Here is a 25,357-nt window from a genome sequence, read left to right as displayed (position 1 = left end):
GTCAATCTCTCTCTCTCGCGGTCGTCTCTCTCTTCGGTCTCTCTCTTTCTCTCTGTCTCTTGCTGTCTCTCTCTCTCGGTCTCTTCTCCGGCCGCTCAATCTCTCGGTCTCAATCGCTCTCTTCTCGCTCATTTTTCTCTCTTCTCGGTCTTCTCTCTTTCTCGTCTCTTCTCTGGGTCTCCTCTCCTCTCTCTCTCATTCTCTCTCGCTCGGTCTCCCTCGTGTCCTCTCGCTCTCTCGGTCTCGCTCTCGCTCATGTCTCTCGTCCATCTCGCGTCAATGTCCTCTCGGTCCCTCTCGCTCAATGTCTGGTTCTCTCGCTCACTCTTCTCTCGATCTCTCTCGCTCAATCTCTTCTCTTTCGGTCTCTCGCTCATCTCCTGCTCTCGTCTCATCAACTCAAAATCTCTCTCTCTCGCGGTCGGTCTCTCTCTCGGTCTCTCTCTTTCTCTCTGTCTCTTGCTGTCTCTCTCTCTCGGTCTCTTCTCTCGGCCGCTCTCTTTCTCGGTCTCTCTCTCGCTCAATTTCTCTCTGTCTCGGTCTCTCTCGTCTCTCTCTGTTGCGTCTCTCTCTCTCTCTCTCTCTCTTCGCTCACTCTCTCTCTCTCGCAATCTCTCTCTTTCGGTCTCTCTTTCGGTCTCTCTCGGTCTCTTCCTTTCTCTCTGTCTCTTGCTGTCTCTCTCTCGGCCGCTCTCTTTCTCGGTCTTCTCTTCGCTCAATCTCTCTCTTCGCTCAATTTCTCTCTGTCTCGGTCTCTCTCTCTTTCTCGGTCTCTCTCTGTTGGTCTCCTCTCTTCTCTCTCTCTCCTCTCTCATTCTCTCCTCTCGGTCTCTGTCTTTCTTTCTCTCTCGGTCTCTGTCTCTCTCACATTAAAGAGCTCCTTTCATGATTTCCACCTTGTCTCTCTCTGTCTTTCTTTCTCTCTCTCTGGGAGGCGGTGGGTGGGTGATTTGTAGAGGGGAGAGAATGGCCTTCCAGCGTCCTCTGCAGCGGCTGTAACCATTTGTCTGTGATGTGCTGCGTTGGCTGTGGGCGGGGGCCGTAAATCAGCCTAATAGGAATATCACCAGTGAAGCCCTGAGATCCTACAGTGAGGTAGGTAGGTAGGTAGGTAGGTAGGTAGGTAGGTAGGTAGGTAGGTAGGTAGGTAGGTAGGTAGGTAGGTAGGTAGGTAGGTAGGTAGGTCCACACAGACCGTGTCTCGGTACTATTCAGTGGCTTTCTCTTTCCAGCTCATCCTGGCGCAACTGAATTGACTGTTTCGGGGAAATTTGCCATTATCTTAAACAAACATAATAGCCAGATAACAAATCATTACCTTGACATAGGACTTCTCTGTGTCCACCAGCTCCTGGATGACCTTGCGGAGCCTCTCGGTGGCACTCATGTGTCGGGGGCAGGGTCTGAGCAGTGTGGGCTCGGCCCCTGGGTGTGGGGGGTCTTTGTGGCCCTCCAAGCCCCCGGAGCCCTCTTGGAAGGTGTGGTACAGCATGCACACCGTCTCCACGCTCTACAGTGGGCGATAGAGACAGGTTAGGGACTGCATGAGTAACATGTACACAAAGCTTACTAGGATCACAAGGACTTTTATCTTGTTTATCTTACCACATAGATATAAAGTGCATTCGGAAAGTATTCAGACCCCTTGACTTTTTCCACGTTTTGTAACATCACAGGCTTATTCWAAAATTTATTAAATTGTATTTTTCCCCCTCATATTACCCCCAAATGACAACGCAAAAACAGGTTTTAAATTGGTGGCTAATGTATTACAAATATAAAACGGAAATGTCACATTTACGTACAGTACCAGTCAAAAGTTTAGACACACCTACTCATTCAAGCGTTTTTCTTTCTTTTTAAATTGTTGAATAATAGTGAAGACATCAAAACTATGAAATAACACATATGGAATCATGTAGTAACCAAAAAAAGTGTTAAACAAATCAAAATATATTTCATATTTTAGATTCTTCAAAGTAGCCACCATTTGCCTTGATGACAGCATTGCACACTAGGCATTCTCTCAACCAGCTTCATGAGGTAGTCACCAATTAACAGGTGTGCCTTGTTAAGTTAATTTGTGGAATTTCTTTCCTTCATAATGCGTTTGAGCCAATCAGTTGTGTTGTGAAAAGGTAGGGATGGTATACAGAAGATAATCCCATTTGGTAAAAGACCAAGTCCATTTTATGGTAAGAACAGCTCAAATAAGCAAAGAGACATGATGGTCAGTCATACGGGAAATTTCAAGAACTTTTAAAGTTTCTTCAAGTGCAGTCGCTAAAACCATCAAGTGCTAYGATGAAACTGGCTCTCATGAGGACCACCACAGGAAAGGAAGACCCAGAGTTACCTCTGCTGCAGAGGATAAGTTAATTAGAGTTTGTGTCTGAGTGCACCTCAGCCCAAAAAAATGCTTCAGAGTTCAAGTAACATACACATCTCAACATCAACTGTTCAGAGGAGATTGCATGAATCAGGCCTTCATGGTCGAATTGCTGCAAAGAAACCACTTCTAAAGGACACCAATAAGAAGAAGAGACTTGCTTGGTTCAAGAAACACGAGCAATGGACATTAGACTGGTGGAAATCTGTCCTTTGGTCTGATGAGTCCAAATTTTGAGATTTTTGGTTCCAACCGGCGTGTGTTTGTGAGACGCAGAGTAGGTGAACGGATGACCTCTGCATGTGTGGTTCCCACCATGAAGCATGGAGGAGGTGTGATGGTGTGGGGTGCTTTGCTGGTGACGTTGTCTGTGATTTATTTAGAATTTAAAGCACACTTAACCAGCAMGGCTACTACAGCATTCTGCAGCAATACGCCATCCCATCTGGTTTGCGGTTAGTGGGACTATCATTTGTTTTTCAACAGGACAATGACCCAAAACACACCTCCAGGCTGTGTAAGGGCTATTTGACCAAGAAGGAGAGTGATGGGGTGCTGCATCAGATGACCTGGCCTCCACAATCACCTGACCTCAACCCCATTGAGATGGTTTGGGATGAGTTGGACCGCAGAGTGAAGTGAAAGCAGCCAACAGGTTCTCTGCATATGTGGGAACTCCTTCAAGACTGTTGGAAAAGCATTCCTCATGAAGCTGGTTGAGAGAATGCCAAGAGTGTACAAAGCGGTCTTCAAGGGCAAAGGGTGGCTACTTTGAAGAATCTCAAATATATTTTGATTTGTTTGACACATTTTAGTTACTACATGATTCCATATGTGTTATTTCATAGTTGATGTCTTCACTATTATTCTACAATGTAGAAAATAGTAAAAACATAGAAAAACCCTTGAATGAGTAGGTGTGTCCAAACTAATGACTGGTACTATAAGTATTCAGACCTTTTACTCAGTACTTTGTTCAAGCACCATTGGCAGCGATTACAGCCTCAAGTTTTCTTGGGTATGATGCTACAAGCTTGGCACACATGTATTTGGCGCCCCCCCTCGGGTTCGTGCCGTCAGGGAGATCTTTGTGGGCTATACTCGGCCTTGTCTCAGGGTAGTAAGTTGGTGGTTGAAGATATCCCTCTAGTGCTGTGCTTTGGAAAAGTGGGTGGGGTTATATCCTGCCTGGTTGGCCCTGTCTGGGGGTATAGTCAGACGGGGCCACAGTGTCTCCCGACCCCTCCTGTCTCAGCCTCCAGTAATTATGCTGCAATAGTTTGTGTCGGGGGGCTAGGGTCAGTCTGTTATCTGGAGTATTTCTCCTGTCTTATCTGGTGTCCTGTGTGAATTTAAGAATGCTCCCTCTAATTCTCTCTCTTTCTCTTCTCTCGGAGGACCTGAGCCCTAGGACCATGCCTCAGGACTACCTGGCCTGATGATTCCTTGCTGTCCCTAGTCCACCTGGTCGTGCTGCTGCTCCAGTTTCAACTGTTGTGCCTGTGGCTATGGAACCCTGACCTGTTCACCGGACGTGCTACTTTGTCCCGGACCTGTTGTTTTCGACTCTCTCTACCGTACCTGCTGTCTAACTCTGAATGATCGGCTATGAAAAGCCAACTGACATTTACTCCTGAGCTGCTGACCTGTTGCACCCTCTACAACCACTGTGATTATTATTATTTGACCCTGCTGGTCATCTATGAACGTTTGAACATCTTGGCCATGTACTGTTATAATCTCCACCCGGCACAGCCAGAAGAGGACTGGCCACCCCTCAGAGCCTTGTTGCTCTCTAGGTTTCTTCCTAGGTTCCTGACTTTCTAGGGAGTTCTAGGGAGTTGCTTCTACCATGCTTCTACATCTGCATTGCTTGCTGTTTGGGGTTTTATGCTGGGTTTCTGTATAGCACTTTGTGACATCGGCTGATATAAAAAGGACTTTATAAATACATTTGATTGATTGATATTTGGGGAGTTTCTCCCATTCTTCTCTGCAAATCCTCTCAAGTTCTGTCAAGTTGGATGGGTAGCGTTGCTGGGCACTTATTTTCAGGTCTCTCCAGCGATGTTAGATCGGGGCTCTGGCTGGGCCACTCAAGGACATTCAGAGACTTGTCCCGAAGCCACTCCTGCGTTGTCTTGGCTGTGTGCTTAGAGTCATTGTCCTGTTGGAAGGTGACCCTTAGGACCTCAGACTGGGTCCAGAGTGCTCTGGAGCAGGTTTTCAACACGGGTCTCGCTGTACTTTGCTCCGTTCATCTTTGCCTCGATCCTGACTAGTCTCCCAGTCCCTGCTGCTGAAAAACATCCCCACAGCATGATGCAGCCACCACCATGCTTCACCATAGGGATGGTGCCAGGTTTCCTCCAGACGTGACGCTTAGCATTCAAGCCAAAGAGTTCAATCTTGGTTTCATCAGACCAGAGAATCTTGTTTCTCATGGTCAGAGTATTTAGGTGCCTGTTGGCAAACTCTAAGCGGGCTGTCATGTGACTTTTACTGAGGAGTGGCTTCCGTCTRGCCACTCTACCATAAAGGCCTGATTGGTGGAGCGCTGCAGAGATGGGTGTCCTTCATATCCACTGAGGAACTCTGGAGCTCTGTCAGAGTGACCATCAGGTTTTTGGTCACCTCCCTAACCAAGGCCCTTCTCCCCCGATTGCTCAGTTTGGCCGGGCGGCCAGCTCTAGGAGGAGTTGGTGGTTCCAAACTTATTCCATTTAAGAATGATGGAGGCCACTGTGTTCTTGGGGACCTTCAATGCAGCATAAATGTTTTGGTACCCTTCCCCAGATCTGTGTCTCAACACAATCCTGTCTCGGAGCTCTCCGGACAATTCCTTCGACCTCATGGCTTGGTTTTTGCTCTGACATGCACTGTCAACTGTAGGACCTTATATAGACAGGCCTTTCCAAATCCATCTCCAATCAATTTAATTTACCACAGGTGGACTCCAATCAAGTTGTACAAACATTGCAAGGATGATCGATGGAAACAGGATGCGCCTGAGCTCAATTTCAAGTCTCATTGCAAAGGGTCTGAATACTTATGTAAATAAGTTATTTCTGTTTATTTTTAAAACGTGCTAAAATTTATAAAATCCTGTTTTCGCAGGGTCTGAATACTTTCCGAACGAACTGTATTTCAAAAACGATCACCATAACAAGCTGTCATACAGTACGAAGCACACAAAAACTAAACCATAGCTTAGAGCGCAACTTAACAAGTTTACAGTATCACACAGTCCTAGCTGTGTGATCGGCTCAGGGCTGTGATTGGCTCCTATAGTTCTAGTATCTCTACAGTGCCAGTACTGACAGGTGTGTGTGTGTGTGTGTGTGTGTGTGTGTGTGTGTGTGTGTGTGTGTGTGTGTGTGTGTGTGTGTGTGTGTGTGTGTGTGTGTGTGTGTGTGTGTGTGTGTGTGTGTGTGTGTGTGTGTGTGTGTGTGTGTGTGTGTGTGGTGTGTGTGTGTTGTGTTGTGTGTGGTGTGTGTGGTGTTGTGTGTTGTCGTGTGTGTGTGTGGTGTGGTATTTGAGTGAGAGAAACGCTGATCGTTACATTAAAAAAAAGCAAGTCTCAGAAAATACCTTGCTTGTCACCATAAATATTGCACAGCGCACACACATTCACACCATACAAATCAATACACTGTAAACAACCCAGCAGGACCCAAATCAAGTCCTCTATTAAGCCAGCAGCTCATAGCTAATTATAGCATGGCCAATCAGGAGACCGGGTGCCAAAGCAGCTTCAAAACTAATCTGTAGAGAGGACAGAGAAGTCACTGGGCAGCAGTGTGGGAGAAGTATAGCTACGGCATAGGGCTGGGCTCAGGAGGCTGGTGGCTCAGGGACCCACTGAGGGGAAGAGGATTCAGGCCTGGGATAGGCTAGGCTGGCCTCTAGACAGGACCACCCAATCAGCAGCTCTGGGTCTCTGCGTGAGCAATGATAATTACACTGAGACTCAGCTGTCCCACTATGCTACTGAGAGGAGAGCACCACACTGACAGGATTCTATACTGCTGTAGACTGTAGATTTACAAAATAACAGACTCACGCATACAGGCGAGCATCGACACACGCGCGCACACACACACACAGACAAGCACACACACTGAATGTAGTGGATATGTTTCACCCACACACTAACACAGACCAAAGCTTCTCCATATTGCAGCTGAAAGGCTTGGAGACCAGCTCAAGGAGGAAAAAGGGTTGAAGAATATCATGTTGACATATTATTCAAAGACCCTGCGGCAGCTTCAGAGGCAAACCTGCCTCACGCAGACAGATAGCAGTAATTGTGTGCGGCTCTCGCCTGCAGTTTGTTTCTGCTGCTGCAGTCACTGAGGTCCTAGGCCTACAGAGGATCTGGAGAAAACACACACAGAGCTACACACACAGGCATGGATGCACGCACRCACMCACYCACWCACAMACACACACACAGGGATTCTCCCTTTCTCGCAGCAGGACTTTGAATCAGTTCTTAATAAGAGTGACCTGTAAGAGCATGACTAGAGGGAGAGAGAGAGAGACTCAGACGTGACTCAGAAGTCTCTGTCTCACACAACAATCCCAACAACACAGTCTGAGTCCAACACCTGACGACTAACCCAAATATCCAATTAAGACCTGCAAAGCCGGCTCGGACAAGCACGTCCGACAGCGCTAGTCTCAATTCTACATCCCTCGGTTAACCCAAAACTAAACCCAGAACTGTGGGGTTTTTCTGATTTCACAAGCATAAAGCCTGTGGGAATGCTAGGTAGAATGAGCTGAATCCTATCCTGTCAATTAGCCCAAAAGGACAACCCATCTCCTATCCGTGCTGTAAAGCCAGACATCTCCCTCTCCCTCTCACCATGAGGAATAGTTTCAGCATCTGTCACAGCACCTACAGCCCTAAAACATGTTGAGCCATAGAGGTTAATACCCATCGCCACACCAGAACCCCATATACCCACTACTGCTGTCCTTCCCTCTCCAAACGGTCAACTCTACTCCCATGGCAATCATCAAGCCTCTCGATCTCAATCCCTCTCTGTCCTACTCACCATGAAGAGCAGACTGTAGAGGAGCCTCCAGGCTGCTGTGGCCTGTCTCTGGGTCCTACGGGCCAGGTTACAGCCCTTCCTATGCAGCCTACCCGGCCTGGACGCTGGCATCACGGCTGGACTGTGTCTGACCGATAAACCACACTTGGTTGGTGCTGACTGGACTGTACTTGATGGGATCTAGCTATTCATCCTGATCCTAGAGGTTCTGAGAGTKTAGGCATTTGACAAAAAACTGCTGCCTGCACCAATCTGCATATCAATCGGAGTGGACGGCCGGACCGAGCGGACAATGCAAACGGAGGGGCATTCCTCCCTCACGCTCTCTCTCTCTACCATCCCATCTCTGGTCCACGTGACCCTGGTCAGTTTCCAGAGAGTATAATGCAGAGGCCAGGCTGCGAGTGTTACTGGCCATGCAGCCTCAACACATCAATACAATGAGGACTCTTCTGGGCTGCTGGATATACTGTCAGGAATAGCTGCATCTGTTCAACAGGCCAGGGGGATTCAGGGGCAGAGGGGGGCATTCATCTGAACTGACAACAACACAGGTCATGCTGTAGGGAGGAGGGGCCCTTTAATTAAGTATTTTGGGTGCTTTTGAAGAAAAACATGAGTCTAAGCCTATCTTTAGAAGCTATGCGTCACRGAAAACAACATCTTACTGAGGCGTCTGGTGTGACAATTGAGGGGGATTTGAGTCCAGTGTTTGCAAACAAAGCTACCCGAGGTCACAAGCTGAGTAGCTTTGGCTTCCAGGCCTCGCTCGCCGACGTGGAGGTGAAAGCCTAGTAGAGGCTACTACTGTAGCTGAGAGACACTCAGAGACTATTTTGTTCCAAACCCAGGTCACCTGACTAGAGGCTCAGGTCTGTGGGGGCAGACCACTCCAACACATAACACAAATAACTAGCCTCACTAATGTCTCAGCATAGAAACATGATATTTCATTCTACTAGCTCCCAACCCTTTGTAGTTAACGGCATTCCGAGAATGCAACCAAAATGAGTGTCTAAAAGGTTTCGGAATGTCTGAAAGTATGTGGTTCACTAAAGATATAACTTCACTAAAGATATAACACTGGATATATGTTGATGATCTCTTTCACAAACTCCAATGTGATCGCAAAGGCTAGGTATTGTTCATGTGAAATCCTAATCATGTTGACCTTGTAGAGGTCAGAAGGAGCTGTTTGTGAAGAGGAGCGGTTTGTGGAGAGATTACTACTCCTGCTCGCCAACTGGGGTGATTAACAAGCCTGGTATTTTCCACACACGGGGAAGGTGTCATCCACAACACCTCTCTTTCATACACACACTGGCAGCCAAACACATCCAAGTGTCTTCTAAGCCAAGGTCAGAACAAATTTTTATTTTTAAATTTTTTATTTCACCTTTATTTAACCAGGTAAACTAGTTGAGAACAAGTTTTCATTTACAACTGCGACCTGGCCAAGATAAAGCAAAGCAGTGCGACACAAACAACAACACAGAATTACACATGGAATAAACAAGCGTACAGTCAATAACACAATAGAAAAAAATAAAGTCTATATACAGTGTGTGCAAAAGGCATGAGGAGGTAGGCAATAAATAGGCCATAGTAGCGAAGTAATGACAATTTAGCAGATTAACATTGAAGTGATAAATGAGCAGATGATGATGTGCAAGTAGAGATACTGGTGTGCAAAAGAGCAGAAAAGTAAATAAAAACAATATGGGGATGAGGTAGGTAGATTGTGTCTCCCAACGTCTCCTAAGCCAAGGTCAGAACGCACTCCAACCTGGCTCCACTGACATGTTATTCAAATATTATTCATATACAGTGAGGTTAGAAACAAACACAGCCCAAAGACAAACAAGAGCTGTCAAACAGTTGAGTGAAGCCGGATACTGTTCATTCTCCCCTCTCACCGCCAGACATCAAACAGTTGAGTGAAGCCGGATACTGTCATTTCTCTCCCTCTCACCGCCAGACATCAAACAGTTGAGTGAAGCCGGATACTGTTCATTCTCCCTCTCACCGCAGACATACAACAGTTGAGTGAAGTCGGATACTGTTCATTCTCCCCTCACCGCCAGACATCAAACAGTTGAGTGAAGCCGGATACTGTTCATTCTCCCCTCTCACCGCCAGACACTAAAACAGTCATTAAAAGCAGAAGGCTCAGCCTACTTTAAGTTATGAACCGCTTTTCAAATCAAAGAAGAATCCTCCAGGCGCCAAAATAATTTCTTTTTACGAAAATAAACAAACCCGAATGGAACGTCTAAAGTGTAAAGCCGGGGATAAAATACGGGGCGTCCCTCGGGCCGGCTCAGCCCATTGCTCACAGGAGAGTGTCCTGTCACACCACAGTAAGGCTCTGACAGAGGCAGATTCATCCCTCAGGTTAGGCCTATTGTGTCATGTTGCCATCTGCTTTTTAGGGCTCAATAAATAAAGACAGTTTCTCATAAATCAAACAGGGAGGGAGGGCCCCAGTCCCTCTGCTATTCCCATTATATGCTTTATTATTCATTCTAAACAAATATTATTCCACCGGGGTCTCTGAGGAGACTTCAGAGTGAATGTTTTAATAATGAAACACCCTCAGATTAAAAATCCATTCTGAGGAGTCCCCATAGGGGGTTGAGAACAACAGTATTATATTGCATCCCCACGACTAGAACAACAAAGTAGGAAAACGCTAGCAGCACCCCTACCTGCCAAATATGACTGATACAAAACAACAGCATAGGAAAGATACTAATATTGAAGTGAACAATTTCTCAACATGAGACCAGTTCATATAAATTGAAAGCACAGGAAGAAGCATGGTGAAGCCTGCTAGCCGCATGACCTGGTGCCCTGATATAAAACAGAGAATGGTGATAGCCAACACTACCGCTGGGCCACAAACCTGCCACAGAGGATGTCTGATAACATCCGATTGGGCATCTAGCAGGCTACCCACAGAACGGTCCCTAATACAAAGCACAACCATAAAACCAGTAACAGCCAAGCCAACCTTCCCTCTGACCTACTTGGTAATAAACTCTTCCCAGAGACAGGTTGACAAACCAGTAGGACTATCCTGGGTGCAAATTAATACTGAGATAGAAGAGGAGGAGTGGGGGCCTGCAGCGCAGTGCTAGAGACATCACTACCGGTCCGGGTTCGATCCCAGGCTGTGCCTCAGCCAGCTGCGACCGGAAGATCCATGAGGCGGCGCACAATTGGCCCAGCGTCGTCTGGGTTAGGGGAGGGTTTGGCCGACTGGGATGTCCTTGTCCTATCGCGCTCTAGTGACTCCTTGTGGCGGCCGGGCGCATACACGCTGAGTTCGGTTGCCAGCTGTACCGTGCTTCCTCCGACACATTGGTGCTACTGGCTTCCTGGTTAAGCGAGCAGTGTGTCAAGAAGCAGTGCGTCTTGGCGGGGTCATTTTTCGGAGGACGCATGGCTCTCGACCTTCGCCTCTCCCGAGTTCGTACGGGAGTTGCAGCGATGAGACAAGACTGTAACTACCAATTGGATATCACGAAAGGGGTAAAAAGTACCAATATTATTTTGTATTAAATAGAAGAGGAAGAGTGATACAGTAGCCCAATGCTAGCACTACAGTTGTATTGTTGGTAAAAATGGTTTGTATTTCAAATGTGTGTGACTGTCGTTGACTATCAGTGTATCAATCAGTGTTTTGTTACTTGTCATGTTTTTTTTTTTTTGTGGACTCCAAGAAGAATAGCTGCTGCTTCTGCAAAAGCTAATGGGGATCCAAATAATTAAATATGCCTTCTTGACCTAGTAGTATATCAGAGTGAATTGAACTGACCATTGATCCAGTGGGGAGCTGCTATGCATTAATGTACTGTATGCAATCTATATAGTTCAATAAATCATCAGTAGAGGCAGGTTGGAGAAGTGTAAAGCACAAAACACCAGTGATACAGTATCCCACTACTAGCATGACCTGGAATCTGTACTGAAGAAACATATGACACTACAGTATATACTGTGGCAGCCTATAATAAACCGTGCTCAAACACCTAGAAAAGGCAGAGGTGTGTTACCAGGAGTCCAGTGCATGGGTCAGGGGCAGTAGGTTTCTCACAGGCCACTCATCCAGCCATGTCATCTAGCAGCTGGGCCAGCTTGTCCTTTAGCAGCTGCCTGAGGGTGAGCAGGGCCGAGCACAGAAACAGGTCCTTCTCTGCTTCACAGCCTCCTGGCCAGAACCAGCACATGGCCAGCAGGGAGCACCGAGCCTGGGACTGGTCTCCCAAGCGGCGCAGCGGTCTAAGGCACTGCATCTCAGTGCAATAGGCGTCACTACAGTCCCTGGTTTGAAGCCAGGCTGTATCACATCCGGTCGTGATTGGGAGTCCCATAGGGCAGTGCACTATTGGCCCAGTATCGTCCGGGTTTGCCGGGGTAGGCAGTCATTGTAAATAATGACTAATTTGTTCTTAACTGATGTGCCTAGTTAAATAAAGGTTCAATTAAAAATGTAAAATGTAAAACATCAGGTTGGTGAGGTAGATGCAGGGCCTGGCCTCTTCCTCCTCCTCCGCCACCACCCTCCTCCTCCTCCTCTCACCCATCAATCCACCAACCAGCCCTGAGCTATGGTATAGGGCTGACTCCAACGCTCCCCAGCTCGCCTCTTCCTCTCCTCTGGCGAGCCATCTACGCCTCCATCGATAGGTCTATCTCTCCTTCCCTCTCCCTCTATCGCTCTGCAGTGGGCCTGCTCCAGATGCTGGGGCCACTCCCCAGCCATAAACCCAGATTATAAGGCTAGTCACGGCCATATGGTGACTGATAGACTTAGTCATCACCACCACCCACTCTACAGGCAGGCACGAGAGGGGGGACTGGAATTGTCTGTGTTTAGGGGCCTCCCCCCAAGGAGGACTTAAGTGGGTGGGAGAAGTTTAAAGGGGTTGTAGTCCATTGGTCTTTATTTCTAGAGTCCATTGGTCTTTATTTCTAGAGTCCATTGGTCTTTGCTAGAGGAGAGTAGTAATAACACAGTGAATGGAGAGCATATCTGACCTCTCACATTCACACATATAAAAAGGTTTTGAAAACCCATTTCAGCTGTTCTCAGCCTAGACCCGAGTACAGAGCAACGGAATTCTTAACAGCAATGGCACCCAAAATACATGCTGCCATTTACAGTAAGCTGCCCAGTCAGTTCCTGGAAGCACCAATTTTTGTTTCCCCACAGTCACTAAATCGTCAATTAGTGAATCAAACTAAGCCACTGGACTTTGGTGGAAAGGAAGGGTAAGGGAAGGGTGTGGTTGCTGCCCTTTGTGTGGTAAAATCCCTTTAAAAGGATCTTAGTGAAGGGTTGGAGGAAGTTAAGGAACTTACTCTGCTCAGCCAGTTGACCAATGGTATCTGTGACACAACAACTTCATACCACTGCCAGCCTATAGAGGCTGGTGATGTGTGATATAATATGCTATTTCATTCAGTGGTACAGCTCCTCAACTGGTATTAATGACTACAACAAACTGGTATTACAACAAGCTGTAAATGTGGTTGAAAATGTTTTGTGTCATAGTGTTTATGGATGGTATCTATAGTGGGTATCATAAGTATTACCCACTTAGATTTTTTAAACATTTTGTTGCGTTACAAAGTGGGATTGAAATTAAGGTAATTGTGATTTTTTTTGTCATTGATCTACACAAAACACTGATTTCAAAGTGGAAGAAAAATTTGAACACCAAAAAAATGGATGAAAAATAAAATACTAATACACCTTGATTAGATAAGTATTCACCCTCCTGAGTCAATACATGTTAGAATCACCTTTGACAGTGATTACAGCTGTAAGTCTCCAAGAGCTTTGCCCACCAGTAGTATTGTGCAATATTTGCCCATTATTCTATTCAAAATTCTGGATGCTCTGTCAAGGTGTTGGTGATCTAGACAATTTCAGGTCTTGTCATAGATTTTCTAACAGATTTAAGTCAAAACTGTAACTTGGCCACTCAGGAACATTCACTGCGTTCTTGGTAAGCAACTCCAGTGTAGATTTGGCCTTGTGTTGTAGGTTATTGTCCTGCTAAACACGTGGGTAAAGCAGCATTTTGAAAATGAGTCATTGGCTTTGATACTCTGATTTGTTAGAAATGATCCAATCGGCCTTCAGAGTGGCAGAGTGGTCTAAGGCACTGCATCACAGTGTTGCGGAGTCACTACAGCCTGGGGTTCGAGACCAATAGCATTAGCAACAAATCCCCAAACAACAACAACAACAACATGGCAGCAGGCAGGGAAGATTTGTAAGCACTTCTAGACACAACAACACTGCTCATCCCTGTAATATGAGCAAATTCGAAACCACTAGACCAATTAATCAAAGTCAGTCAGTGTTCTGCAGCAGGCGATTACATGCTGTGACAAGAGGCTTGAAATTAGTCTTTCCTTCCCATTCATCTCCATTCAATCACTGGCTGGCTGGATGACTGGCTGCTGTGGCAGTGGGTATCTATGCTGCCTTCCTGATACATGGGTGATATTCTTCCCATCGACTAGATTGTTTTTCTCAGGGACACAAATTGACTCTGGTAATCAGATTTGCCACAACAATATCTCAAATGCTCGCTTTTACTGCATGTATGTCACGTCCGTTTAAAGGAGTGGACCAAGGCGCAGCGTTGTGAGCGTACATACTTCTTTATTTAACGATGTCGCCAACAAAACAATAAATATCAAAACGACAGGTGAAGCCAACGTAGTGCATCCAGGCAACTAAACATGGACGACTACCCACAAAACCAACATGGAAAATGTCAACCTAAATAGGCTCCCCAATCAGAGACAACGATAAACAGCTGTCTCTGATTGGGAACCCATTCAGGCCACCATAAACCTACATACCCCTAGACAATACAAAATCCCCATAGATAACCAAAAAACCCTAGACAAGCCAAAAAACCTAGACAATACAAAAACTAAACAAACCACTCTTGTCACACCCTGACCTAACCAAAATAATAAAGAAAGCAAATATAACTAAAGTCAGGGCGTGACAATGTACCAAGATGTCTCAGTATCTCTTGCTCACACACGCTTACGTCTACACAAACACAACTCCCACACGCACACACGCAAATAAAATAAAGTACATTTTCATTTGTCACTTGCTTTGAAAACAACAGGTGTAGACTAACAGTGAAATGCTTACATACGGGTCCTTCCCAACAATGCTGAAAGAGAGAAACTAGAGAATTAACAGGAAAGTAAAACACGTAATAATAAAAGTAATAATAAATACACAATGAGTAATGATAACTCAGCTACATACACGGTGTATCAGTACTGAGTTGACATGCAGGAGTACGAGGTAATTGAGGTAGATGTATACATATAGGTAGGGGTAAAGTGACAGATAATAAACAGTAGCAGCAGCGTAATGAGTCAAAAGAGTATGTGCAAAAATATCAATGCAGATAGTTAAACAGTTAACCAAATAGCTACCAGACTAACTATTTAGCAGTCTTATGCCTTGGTGGTAGAAGCTGTTCAGGGTCCTGTTGGTTCCAGACTTGGTGCATCAGTACCGCTTGTCATGCGGTAGCAGAAAGAACAGTCCATGAATTGGGTGGCTGGAGTCTGAGAATTTTTAGGGCCTTCCTCTGACACCGCCTGGGATAGAGGTCCTGGATGGCAGGGAGCTCGGCCACAGTCTCACACACACAGTCTCTCTCTCTCACACACACACACACACACACACACACACACACACACACACACACACACACACACACACACACACACACACACACACACACACACACACACACACACACACACACACACACACACACACACACCTCAGTTTGTACAAAGACAAGCACAGTGGCCAGTGCAACAGCAGCCAGAGGTACTGCAGTGCAGATCCCAGCGCACGGGACTCATTCTTGTCATTGGGCAAACAGAGAGAGAGCAGAGGAGCCTGTCCTCGCTAATCCACCTCCTCACTGACCTCAGACCAGCTACTACACAGACTGAACACAGCCGACTGGGACATACTACACAGTAAACCCTACAGGCATGGTAGCACTGTGATGTATAATGTAACAGTGCATTGGGACGTTACAGAATGACACATTGACAATCTGCTGTATACAAGTACTGAACACAGGGGTGCAAGCAAATAGTCAGCCTAGATATGTGTAGCCAGTGTATAGTCTCGAGAGGGAGATTTTAGGAGCATCAAACAGCATACAGATCATTATCTCTCCTCAGTGCTGCACTGTTACTGTTCAGTCCACTGAAGTCCGGATCATTAAAACCTGGCTCTTCAGATGACTGAACTCATTAATGCAGCCCAATAATAAAGTGTTCCAACATGACGCATAAACACACTTTAATGACTTAAATAAGTTATTATTTACATGTAAAAATAAACTGACAAGAACAAAAACTCCCTGGGACAAAAATAAACATGAATTGAATCAAGAGACATTCATTTGCATATTTACAGAACGAAAAGTGGAGATGTTACAGTTTGGAAGTGATGAAAGCTGCGGTGCATTACCCGGGACCTACACTTTTCTTGCTACAGAGCTAGTCTAGAGCTCCCCAGCCTCGCCTCCTTGACCAAGTCACTATTCAGTCCTAAATCAGAACATGATAACACAACAAACTCTTTGAAATCAAAAATGTAGGCTTGGGGTATAATTGCTCGCTAACAATATTCACCCAGATAGGAAGGGAAAACAACCTCCTGACTTTAATTGTACGACAGACAGACAGACAGACAGACAGACAGACAGACAGACAGACAGACAGACAGACAGACAGACAGACAGACAGACAGACAGACAGACAGACAGACAGACAGACAGACAGACAGAGAGAGAGAGAGAGAGACAGAGACAGAGACAGAGACAGAGACAGAAATCAGTGGAGCACTATCACCATTGTAAATACAACTATATGTATTTGTTTATTTATTTTGTACTTCAACTATTTGCACATTGTTACAACACTGTACATAGCCAATAATATAACATTTGAAATGTCTATATTCTTTTAAAACTTTTGTGAGCGTAATGTTTACTGTTTATTTTTGATTGCTTATTTCCTTTGCCAAAGCAATGGAAGTAGACAATAAACAAAAGGGAAATAAGCAATGCAAACATATGTTTCCTAATCCAATAAAGCCTTTTGAATTGAAAATTGAATTTAATTGAGAGAGAGACCGACAGAGCGTACAAGACACAGAGAGAGACAGTGAGAAAGAGAGAGAGAGAGACAGAGAGTGACAGAGACCGAGAGAGTCTCCACAATTAAGAGGTTAAAAGACCTGTGCCTGCTGTCACCCAAAGCACATGGCCTACAGCAGAGCCTGGACCTGCTAGAGCAGGACTGCCAGACCTGGGCCCTGGCAGTAAACCCCAAAAAKACTAAAATAATGATTTTCAAGAGAAGATCCAGATCTCAGGGAATAAGACCAAAGTTTTCAATTGGTACAAAATATACAGAGTATTGCACACACTACAATTACATAGGTTTAAATATAAGCTCATCTGGACACATCAATGAGGCAGTGAATGAACAGAAAGAGAAAGCACGCAAGGCATTTTCCGGAATTAAAAAACAAATTCAAATTGAAATAACTATAAAAACGTGGCTAAAACGAATTGAATGTGTCATTGAACCAATTGCACTTTATGACAGTGAGGTGTGGGGTCCACTTGCAAAACACGATTTCACCCAATGGGACAAACACCGCTTTGAAACCCTGCATACAGAGTTCTGTAAGATTCTGCTACATGTCCAGGAGAAAACTACAGACAATGCATGCCGGGCAGAATTAGGCCAACATCCACTAATAATAAAAACTCAAAAAAATAGTAATTTAGTTTTGGATACATCATAAATACAGTGACATCCTCTATCATTACCAAGCCCTGCAATGCAGAAAGTTAAGCAAAGAAAATAGCTCCTCATCCAACTGGTCCTGAGTTCACAAACCTGTTCTTCTAACACACTGAAGCCCAATCAATCAGAATTACAACCAAATTACAACACAGTCAAAACAAAACTACACTACCTATTGGGAAACACAAGCACAAAGCAAAATGCAGTGCTATCACCATGGCAAACTATTTAACCATGGTTACTGATCAAAACCTTAGAAAAAACATAAAGTACAGGCTCAGTGAGCACAGTCTTGCCATTGAGAAGGGTAGACAATAGTTCCTGACAATATAAAACATTTAGAGATTGTCATTTCCCCAAATTTGAAACCCTTATTCAAGGTTTCAGACCTCTCTGATGAGATTATGCTAGGGGGGTGCAGAGAATGGGGGGGGACGCAGAGAGCTGTGGGTTGGCAGCGCACTACATTGCTGCCTGCCATAAGATGAGGGATAGTGACTGACAGGCACTGTCCTCTAAGCCATTGTTATTGTATGATTATTTTTACCCTTGATTATTTTGGTTACTGAATGCCCCGTTGACAATCTTGATTATTATCATTTTAATTATGTTAATATTGTACGCTTTGGCAATATGTACATTGTTACGTCATGCCAATAAAGAAATTTGAATTGAATTGAGAGACAGAGACAGAGAGACAGAGAGAGAGAGAGACAGAGAGAGAGGCAGAGAGAGAGAGAGAGAGGCAGAGAGAGAGAGAGAGAGAGAGGCAGAGAGAGCGACAGAGATACTGAGGTCTATTCTCCCTCCATGCTAGGGATGGAGCCATGAAGGAAATGATGCTAGCAGTGGGCTTTGGACCCTGCCTCATCCCTAGCAGACCAACCCTGACTGCCTTTACAACTCTCTACTATTCAGGATGTCTATCTGGGGTAATATTCATGTGCTGGGGCCTCAGTGTGACAGTGAGAAGGTTAATAGCAGGCAGAGGAGTGTTGACAGTATGGGCATTAGACCGAGACACAGGGCCTCTCTCTGAGTGTGACAGTAACAAGCCGTCTTTCGACTGAGCCCAGGACGGTGTAATTATATACAGATCTCTCTAAGAGTGGTGCCAAGTCATCTTCAGCCTGGCTACCACAGCACAGCTGTCCTTGATGAGGGGCGCCGAGCAGTAAACACATTTATACGCACAGCACACACACTCATTTGCACACATATACTTTAGCAACTATGCTTCAAGATTGCTTATGTTCATGATCTCAAAGCTCTGTTGATTATTCTATAGTGTGAATTAATCTTTCCCTCAATCTGTCTTCCTCTCTGTATGTTTATTCTGACTCATCCTGCCCAGTGTGGGCAGTACCAGTGGCAGCGTAGATTCAGTCTTACCTTGCTGTGTTGTACGGCCCTGTGGCCGTTGTGGGAGTGCTGTAGACCATTCTCCAGCCCAGAGCCTAAGGACTCACCAAGGACCTCTGGCACCAAGGACACATCTGCAAGACACAGCAATTAGCATTAGCATCACATTTACGGGATGATGTTCACTGTTTTATAGTTAACTGGCTTGGCCATTTAATACAAGCACAGCCAACTGGAATACTGGTATGTATGAAGGAAATGCTGTTGTCCTCGAGGCCAGTGCTGTCACACACCATTTCCTCTGAGATGGGGTGATGATTACAGTTCAGCATCCATCTGCTGACCACATAGCACACACACAGTTCTGTAGTACCAGTGTACCAAGCAATCATAGGTGTCGACAGTGAGATGTGGACTAGACATGCAGCATTCTAAAACATCATCACAGTGAAGTGCCTCTTCCATTTGTCAGTCAAGGGAACCAATCGAACAGTTCCCTTCGTCTGTTGGACATGGTCTCAGCGGAGAGCTGATGATAATTAACTCCTGTAGCAGTTTTCCTAAAAATCACATTTTGGGAAAGCTCGCAGTCATACAGTGCCTCTGGTTAAAGGCACCGGATTAACTGAGGTCAGATCTGATTACACTAACTGGGTCTGGTAGGGATATCTACCCTTCCTGCCTTCTTCCCTTCCTGCTTCTAACAAACTCACAGGCTATTGGGAAATCAACTCAGCACATGAGCACAATCAATTGATTTGACCTTTTGATTGGTAGGTAAACACCTGAAGAATGAGGCTTTTCAGAGGCACTTATCAGAAAGATGTAGCTGAACAAACCCTTTCCCTACTAAGCATATCTCAAAGCAATATAACATGTCACAAAACATTTCACACACACCAGGGGTCTTGCCTGGTTGTTGTCACACTAGTATGGTTCAGAGAGTTGACCTCTCATCACCCTCGTCAGCCTGACTGGGATCACACCCCCTCTAGAGGCAGAGGATTAAACTGCAGTCATGTTGCAGGCCTATCTCATATCTTATGTACAGTAAGATGCTTTTATCTCCATCTGAGTGGCAAGCCAGTGGCTACACAGTTTTCAGTAAGTTGTACTGCATGTCATCATCAGTCCTGTAGTGTGAAGTGTTGCCTGGGGTGTTGGTTCAGGATGTTGTCGTGACAAATTACTGTCATTCACTCTCTTTTACAACTGTGAGAACTCAACACCCTAACTACTTGAAGGAGAAACTTTCTCAGTTCTCATACGCAGAATAAATGACCTAAAGCATAATTACATGAAAACCCTATCTGTATAAATAGTGTGGTGAGATAATCCCTCAGAGATTCAAATTGCTGCATGAAAATTCATMATCATTTCACTAACAAGCAAAACTATGAAGACATAGACCGAAGCGTCACCAGCTAAAGCAATTACACAAACGTAATTTCCACTGTATAAAAGACACTTCTTCAAAGTCATGAAACATAAATATACAGTAGAGGAAAACATGACTATATATTTTGATACCCTCACCTTAGAAATGAATGCCAGTCGGGGAAGAGTAAAACTATGTGTAGTTTAAAAGAATAACGCCTGCTCATGCAACTGTGACTGTTTCAGCTAGCTGCATGCGAGGCGTTCCTCCAGAACCCTGCCTCACTGTGTCAGTCATCACCGGAAACTAAGCCTACGATAGGAAGAGACCTTCAGTAAAACACCTTCTTATTAAAACACTTCCTCTCTCCCCTGAACATACATGTTCCTATGCTTAAGACCTTTCTAGACATTTCCACTGCTCATCGGGTCCGGCGGACTCTGAAGGGTCAATGTGGCTGATGGATTTTCAGGAAGTATAGTCTCTGCTGAGTCCTCAACAACTGGATGCTCCAGTTTTCAAGGAAAATGGAAAGAGACCGTGACGCGACTTCCACTTTTGGACGTTAACCAAGGCGACACTCCGTCTCAACTCCTCTGCCACATTTACCGAATTGGTTGAACAGTGTAGAAGAGAACCTCGAGAACTCCCCAGACAGTTTTTTTCTCTCTCTTCTCGTTAAGACCAGTATATAGGGGGATCTAGTTAACGGTGTTTCTTTTAAGCCTGCTACGTTAGGTTCGAGGAAGTATAACGTATTGGGGCTGATGGGTTTTGAGGAAGTATAACGTATTGGGGCTGATGGGTTTTGAGGAAGTATAACGTATTGGGGCTGATGGTTTTAGGAAGTATAACGTATTGGGGCTGATGGGTTTTGAGGAAGATAGTATTGGGGCTGATGGGTTTTTGAGGAAGATAACGTATTGGGGCTGATGGGTTTTGAGGAGCATAACGTATTGGGGCTGATGGGTTTTGAGGAAGTATAACGTATTGGGGCTGATGGGTTTTGAGGAAGTATAACGTATTGGGGCTGATGGGTTTTGAGGATGTATTTGACTCTCATAAAAAGGAAGTCTGTGGTGACTTAATAGGGTGTAAGTGACAAACAGCTCATCTAAATGATCCTCTACAGACAGAGATAAGCAGACGTAGGGAAGGAAGGGAGGGCTGTAAAAGAGAGAGCTGGAGAATTGTCAGCCAAATTCTTTGATAGATGAGTGATGATTAGTATTGTGTTTATATAATGTTTATAATAGTAATGTCATTTCATACAGAAAACCAATTGTTGGCACTTTCCACAGAATTTGTCTGATATTCTGGCATCCTTTCAATAATGAGATCACATTGGTGGAGAGAAGCAAGTCAGCGCAACAGCTTGTTGATAGATCATTTCCAGAGAAAGTGTTGGGAGCGGAATCGAGGAAGGTTGGTGGTACCCACACCTACTGATAGTAGGCCCAGTCCTAACACAGTATCTGCCAAGTAGCAGCAATTCTGTGGAAGTGTGACTGTGACTATATCACCAGCCATCTGCCACAGCCAGGAACACTTGTTGGCAGCGTTGAGTAGAGAGACATGTTGTATGTTTACTGGTCTCAGTGCACAGTAGATATAGTATACATCAGGTGTATTCAACCGGGGATCCRTGGACCCCAAGGGGTCCATACTGTAGGGGGTCCTGGACTTCCTGACGGGTCGCCCCCCATGTGGTGAAGATAGGCAAAAACACCTCCAATACACTGATCCTCAACACATGGGCCCCACAAGGGTGGGTGCTCAGCCTTCTCCTGTACTCCCTGTTCGCCCATGACTGCGTGGCCACGCACACCTCCAACTTAATCATTAAGTTTGCAGACGACACAACAGTCATAGGCCTGATTACCAACAACGACAAGACAGCCTAAAGGGAGCAGGTGAGGGCCCAGGTGGAGTGGTGCAATGAAAATAACCTCTCCCTCAACAAAACGAAGGAGCTGATCGTGGACTTCAGGAGACAGCAGAGGGAGTGCAGCCCCATCCGCATCGATGGGGCCGCAGCGGAGAAGGTGAAAAGCTTCAAGTTCCTCGGCATACACATCACTGACAATCTGAAATAGTACGCCCACACAGACAGTATGGTGAAAAAGGCAAAGAGCGCCTCTTCAACCTCATGAAGCTGAAGAAATTTGTCTTGGCCCCTAAGACCCTCACAAACTTTTACAGTTGAACCATTGAGAGCATCCTGTCGGGCTGTATCACTACTTGGTACGGCAACTGCACCGTTCGCAACCGCAGGGCTCTCCAGAGGGTGGTGCGGTCTGCCCAACACATCACCGGTTGCACACTGCCTGCCCTCCAGGACATCTACAGCTGGTGTCACAGGAAGGGCCAGAAGACATCAAGGACCTCAGCCATCCGAGCCACGGCCTGTTCACCCCGCTATCATCCAGAAGGTGAGGTCAGTACAGGTGCATCAAAGATGGGACTGAAAGACCGAAAAACATCTTCTATCTCAAGGCCATCCGTCTGTTAAATAGACATCACTAGCCGGCCTCCACCCAGTACCCTGCCCTGAACTTAGTCACTTTCAATAGCCGGCTACCACCCGGTTACTCAACCCTGCACCTTAGAGGCTGCTGTCCTACGTACATAGACATGGACCACTGGTCACATGAATAATGTTTACATACTGTTTTACTAATTTCATATGTATATACTGTATTCTAGTCAAGGTCATCCTTTTCAACTATTGCTGTACATATACTATTCTATCCTACGTATTCTTCAGATACATATCTATCCAATACTGTCCATAATGTCTATAGTGTACTTAGAAATGTCCTTGTTTTTGAAAGAAAAGCACATTTTTGTCCATTAAAATAACAAAAAATTGATCAGAAATACAGTGTAGACATTTGTTAATGTTGTAAATTACTGTTGTAGCTGGAGACGGCTTATTTTTTATGGAATATCTATATACAGTGGGGAGAAGAAGTATTTGATACACTGCCGATTTGCAGGTTTTCCTACTTACAAAGGCATGTAGAGGTCTGGTATACTTACAAAGCATGTAGAGGTCTGTAATTTTGATCATAGGTACACTTCAACTGTGAGAGACGGAATCTAAAACAAAAATCCAGAAAATCACATTGTATGATTTTTAAGTAATTAATTTGCATTTTATTGCATGACATAAGTATTTGATCACCTACAACCAGTAAGAATTCCGGCTCTCACAGACCTCACAGTTTTTCTTTAAGAAGCCCTCCTGTTCTCCACTCATTACCTGTATTAACTGCACCTGTTTGAACTCGTTACTTGTATAAAAGACACCTGTCCACACACTCAATCAAACAGACTCCAACCTCTCCACAATGGCCAAGACCAGAGAGCTGTGTAAGGACATCAGGGATAAAATTGTAGACCTGCACAAGACTGGATGGGCTACAGGACAATAGGCAAGCAGCTTGGTGAGAAGGCAACAACTGTTGGCGCAATTATTAGAAAATGGAAGAAGTTCAAGAGGACGGTCAATCACCCTCGGTCTGGACCCCATGCAAGATCTCACCTCGTGGGGCATCAATGATCATGAGGAAGGTGAGGGATCAGCCCAGAACTACACGGCAGGACCTGGTCAATGACCTGAAGAGAGCTGGGACCACAGTCTCAAAGAAAACCATTAGTAACACACTACGCCGTCATGGATTAAAATCCTGCAGTGTTAGATTCCGTCTCTCACAGTTGAAGTGTACCTATGATAAAAATTACAGACCTCTACATGCTTTGTAAGTAGGAAAACCTGCAAAATCGTCAGTGTGTCAAATACTTGTTCTCCCCACTGTAGGTGTACAGAGACACATTATCAGCAACCATCACTCCTGTGTTCCAATGGCACATTGTGTTAGCTAATCCAAGTTTATAATTTTAAAAGGCTATTTGATCATTAAAAAACTATTTTACAATTATGTTAGCACAGTTGAAAACTGTTTGTGGGTTTGATTACAAGCTCAAAATGGCCAGAAACAAATAACTTTCTTGTGAAACTAGTCAGTCTATTCTTGTTCTGAGAAATGAAGGCGATTCCATGTGAGAAATTGCCAAGAAACTGAAGATCTCGTACAACGCTGTGTACTACTCCCTTCACAGAACAGGACAAACTGGCTCTAACCAGAATAGAAAGAGGAGTGGGAGGCCCCGGTGCACAACTGAGCAAGAGAACAAGTACACAAGAGTGTCTAGTTCGAGAAACAGACGCCTCACAAGTCCTCAACTGGCAGCTTCATTAAATAGTACCCGCAAAACACCAGTCTCAACGTCAACAGTGAAGAGGCGACTCCGGGATGCTGGCCTTCTAGGCAGTGCTGCAAAGAAAAAGCCATATCTCAGACTGGCCAATAAAAATAAAATATTAAGATGGGCAAAAGAACACAGACACGGGACAAAGGAACAACATTAACAATGTATTTCTGATCAATTTGATGTTATTTTAAAATGGACAAAAAATATGCTTTTCTTTCAAAAACAAGGACATTTCTAAGTGACCCCAAACTTTTGAACGGTAGTGTATATATGCAGTACCAGTCAAAAGTTGACACACCTACTCATTACAGGGTTTTCTACATTGTAGAATAATAGTGAAGACATCAAAACTATGAAATAACWCATATGGAATCATGTAGTAACCAAAGAAAGTGTTAAACAAATCATTATTCAAAGTAGCCACCCTTTGCCTTGATGACAGCTTTGCACACTCTTGGTATTATATGTGTTATTTCATAGTTCTGATGTCTTCACTATTATTCTACAATGTAGAAWTTAGTAAAAATAAAGAAAAACCCTGTAAGGAGTAGGTGTGTCCAAACCTTTGACTGGTACTGTATTTATACTCCGGACTCCGACATTGCTCGTCCTAATATTTCTAAAATGAATTATTTTACTTTTAGATTTGTGTGTATTCTTAGATATTACTGAACTGTTGGAGACAGGAACAAAAGCATTTCACTACACCCGCAATAACATCTGCTAAATACAGTATGTATATGAGTTATATATATACACTGCTCAAAAAAATAAAGGGAACACTTAAACAACACAATGTAACTCCAAGTCAATCACACTTCTGTGAAATCAAACTGTCCACTTAGGAAGCAACACTGATTGACAAAAAATTTCACATGCTGTTGTGAAAACCACTCCCCAATAAAGGAGTGGTTCTGCAGGTGGTGACCACAGACCACTTCTCAGTTCCTATGCTTCCTGGCTGATGTTTTGGTCACTTTTGAATGCTGG

At 44.7% G+C, this 25,357-nt stretch overlaps 1 protein-coding gene across 2 annotated transcripts in view; it reads right to left on the bottom strand.

Moving 5' to 3' along the window:
• The window catches only part of LOC111968835 (rho guanine nucleotide exchange factor TIAM2-like), a 99,515-nt gene that overhangs the window by 11,920 nt on the left and 62,238 nt on the right, over positions 1-25,357 (bottom strand). The window contains exons 15-16 of one of the 2 annotated variants that reach the window (XM_023994726.3): positions 18,742-18,845; positions 1,319-1,510 (exon numbers count right to left, since the gene is read on the bottom strand). In XM_023994726.3, coding sequence (XP_023850494.1) covers positions 1,319-1,510; positions 18,742-18,845 — 296 coding nt within the window. Of the gene's footprint in view, positions 1-1,318; positions 1,511-7,452; positions 7,716-18,741; positions 18,846-25,357 lie in introns of those variants that run through there. The other variant, XM_023994729.3, reaches the window with a different exon arrangement.

The sequence above is a fragment of the Salvelinus sp. IW2-2015 genome, linkage group LG9, assembly GCF_002910315.2.
Source record: "Salvelinus sp. IW2-2015 linkage group LG9, ASM291031v2, whole genome shotgun sequence".
Lineage (NCBI taxonomy): Eukaryota > Metazoa > Chordata > Actinopteri > Salmoniformes > Salmonidae > Salvelinus > Salvelinus sp. IW2-2015.
Note: the sequence above shows the minus strand (reverse complement) of the source record. Positions and strands in the feature narration are given on the sequence as shown.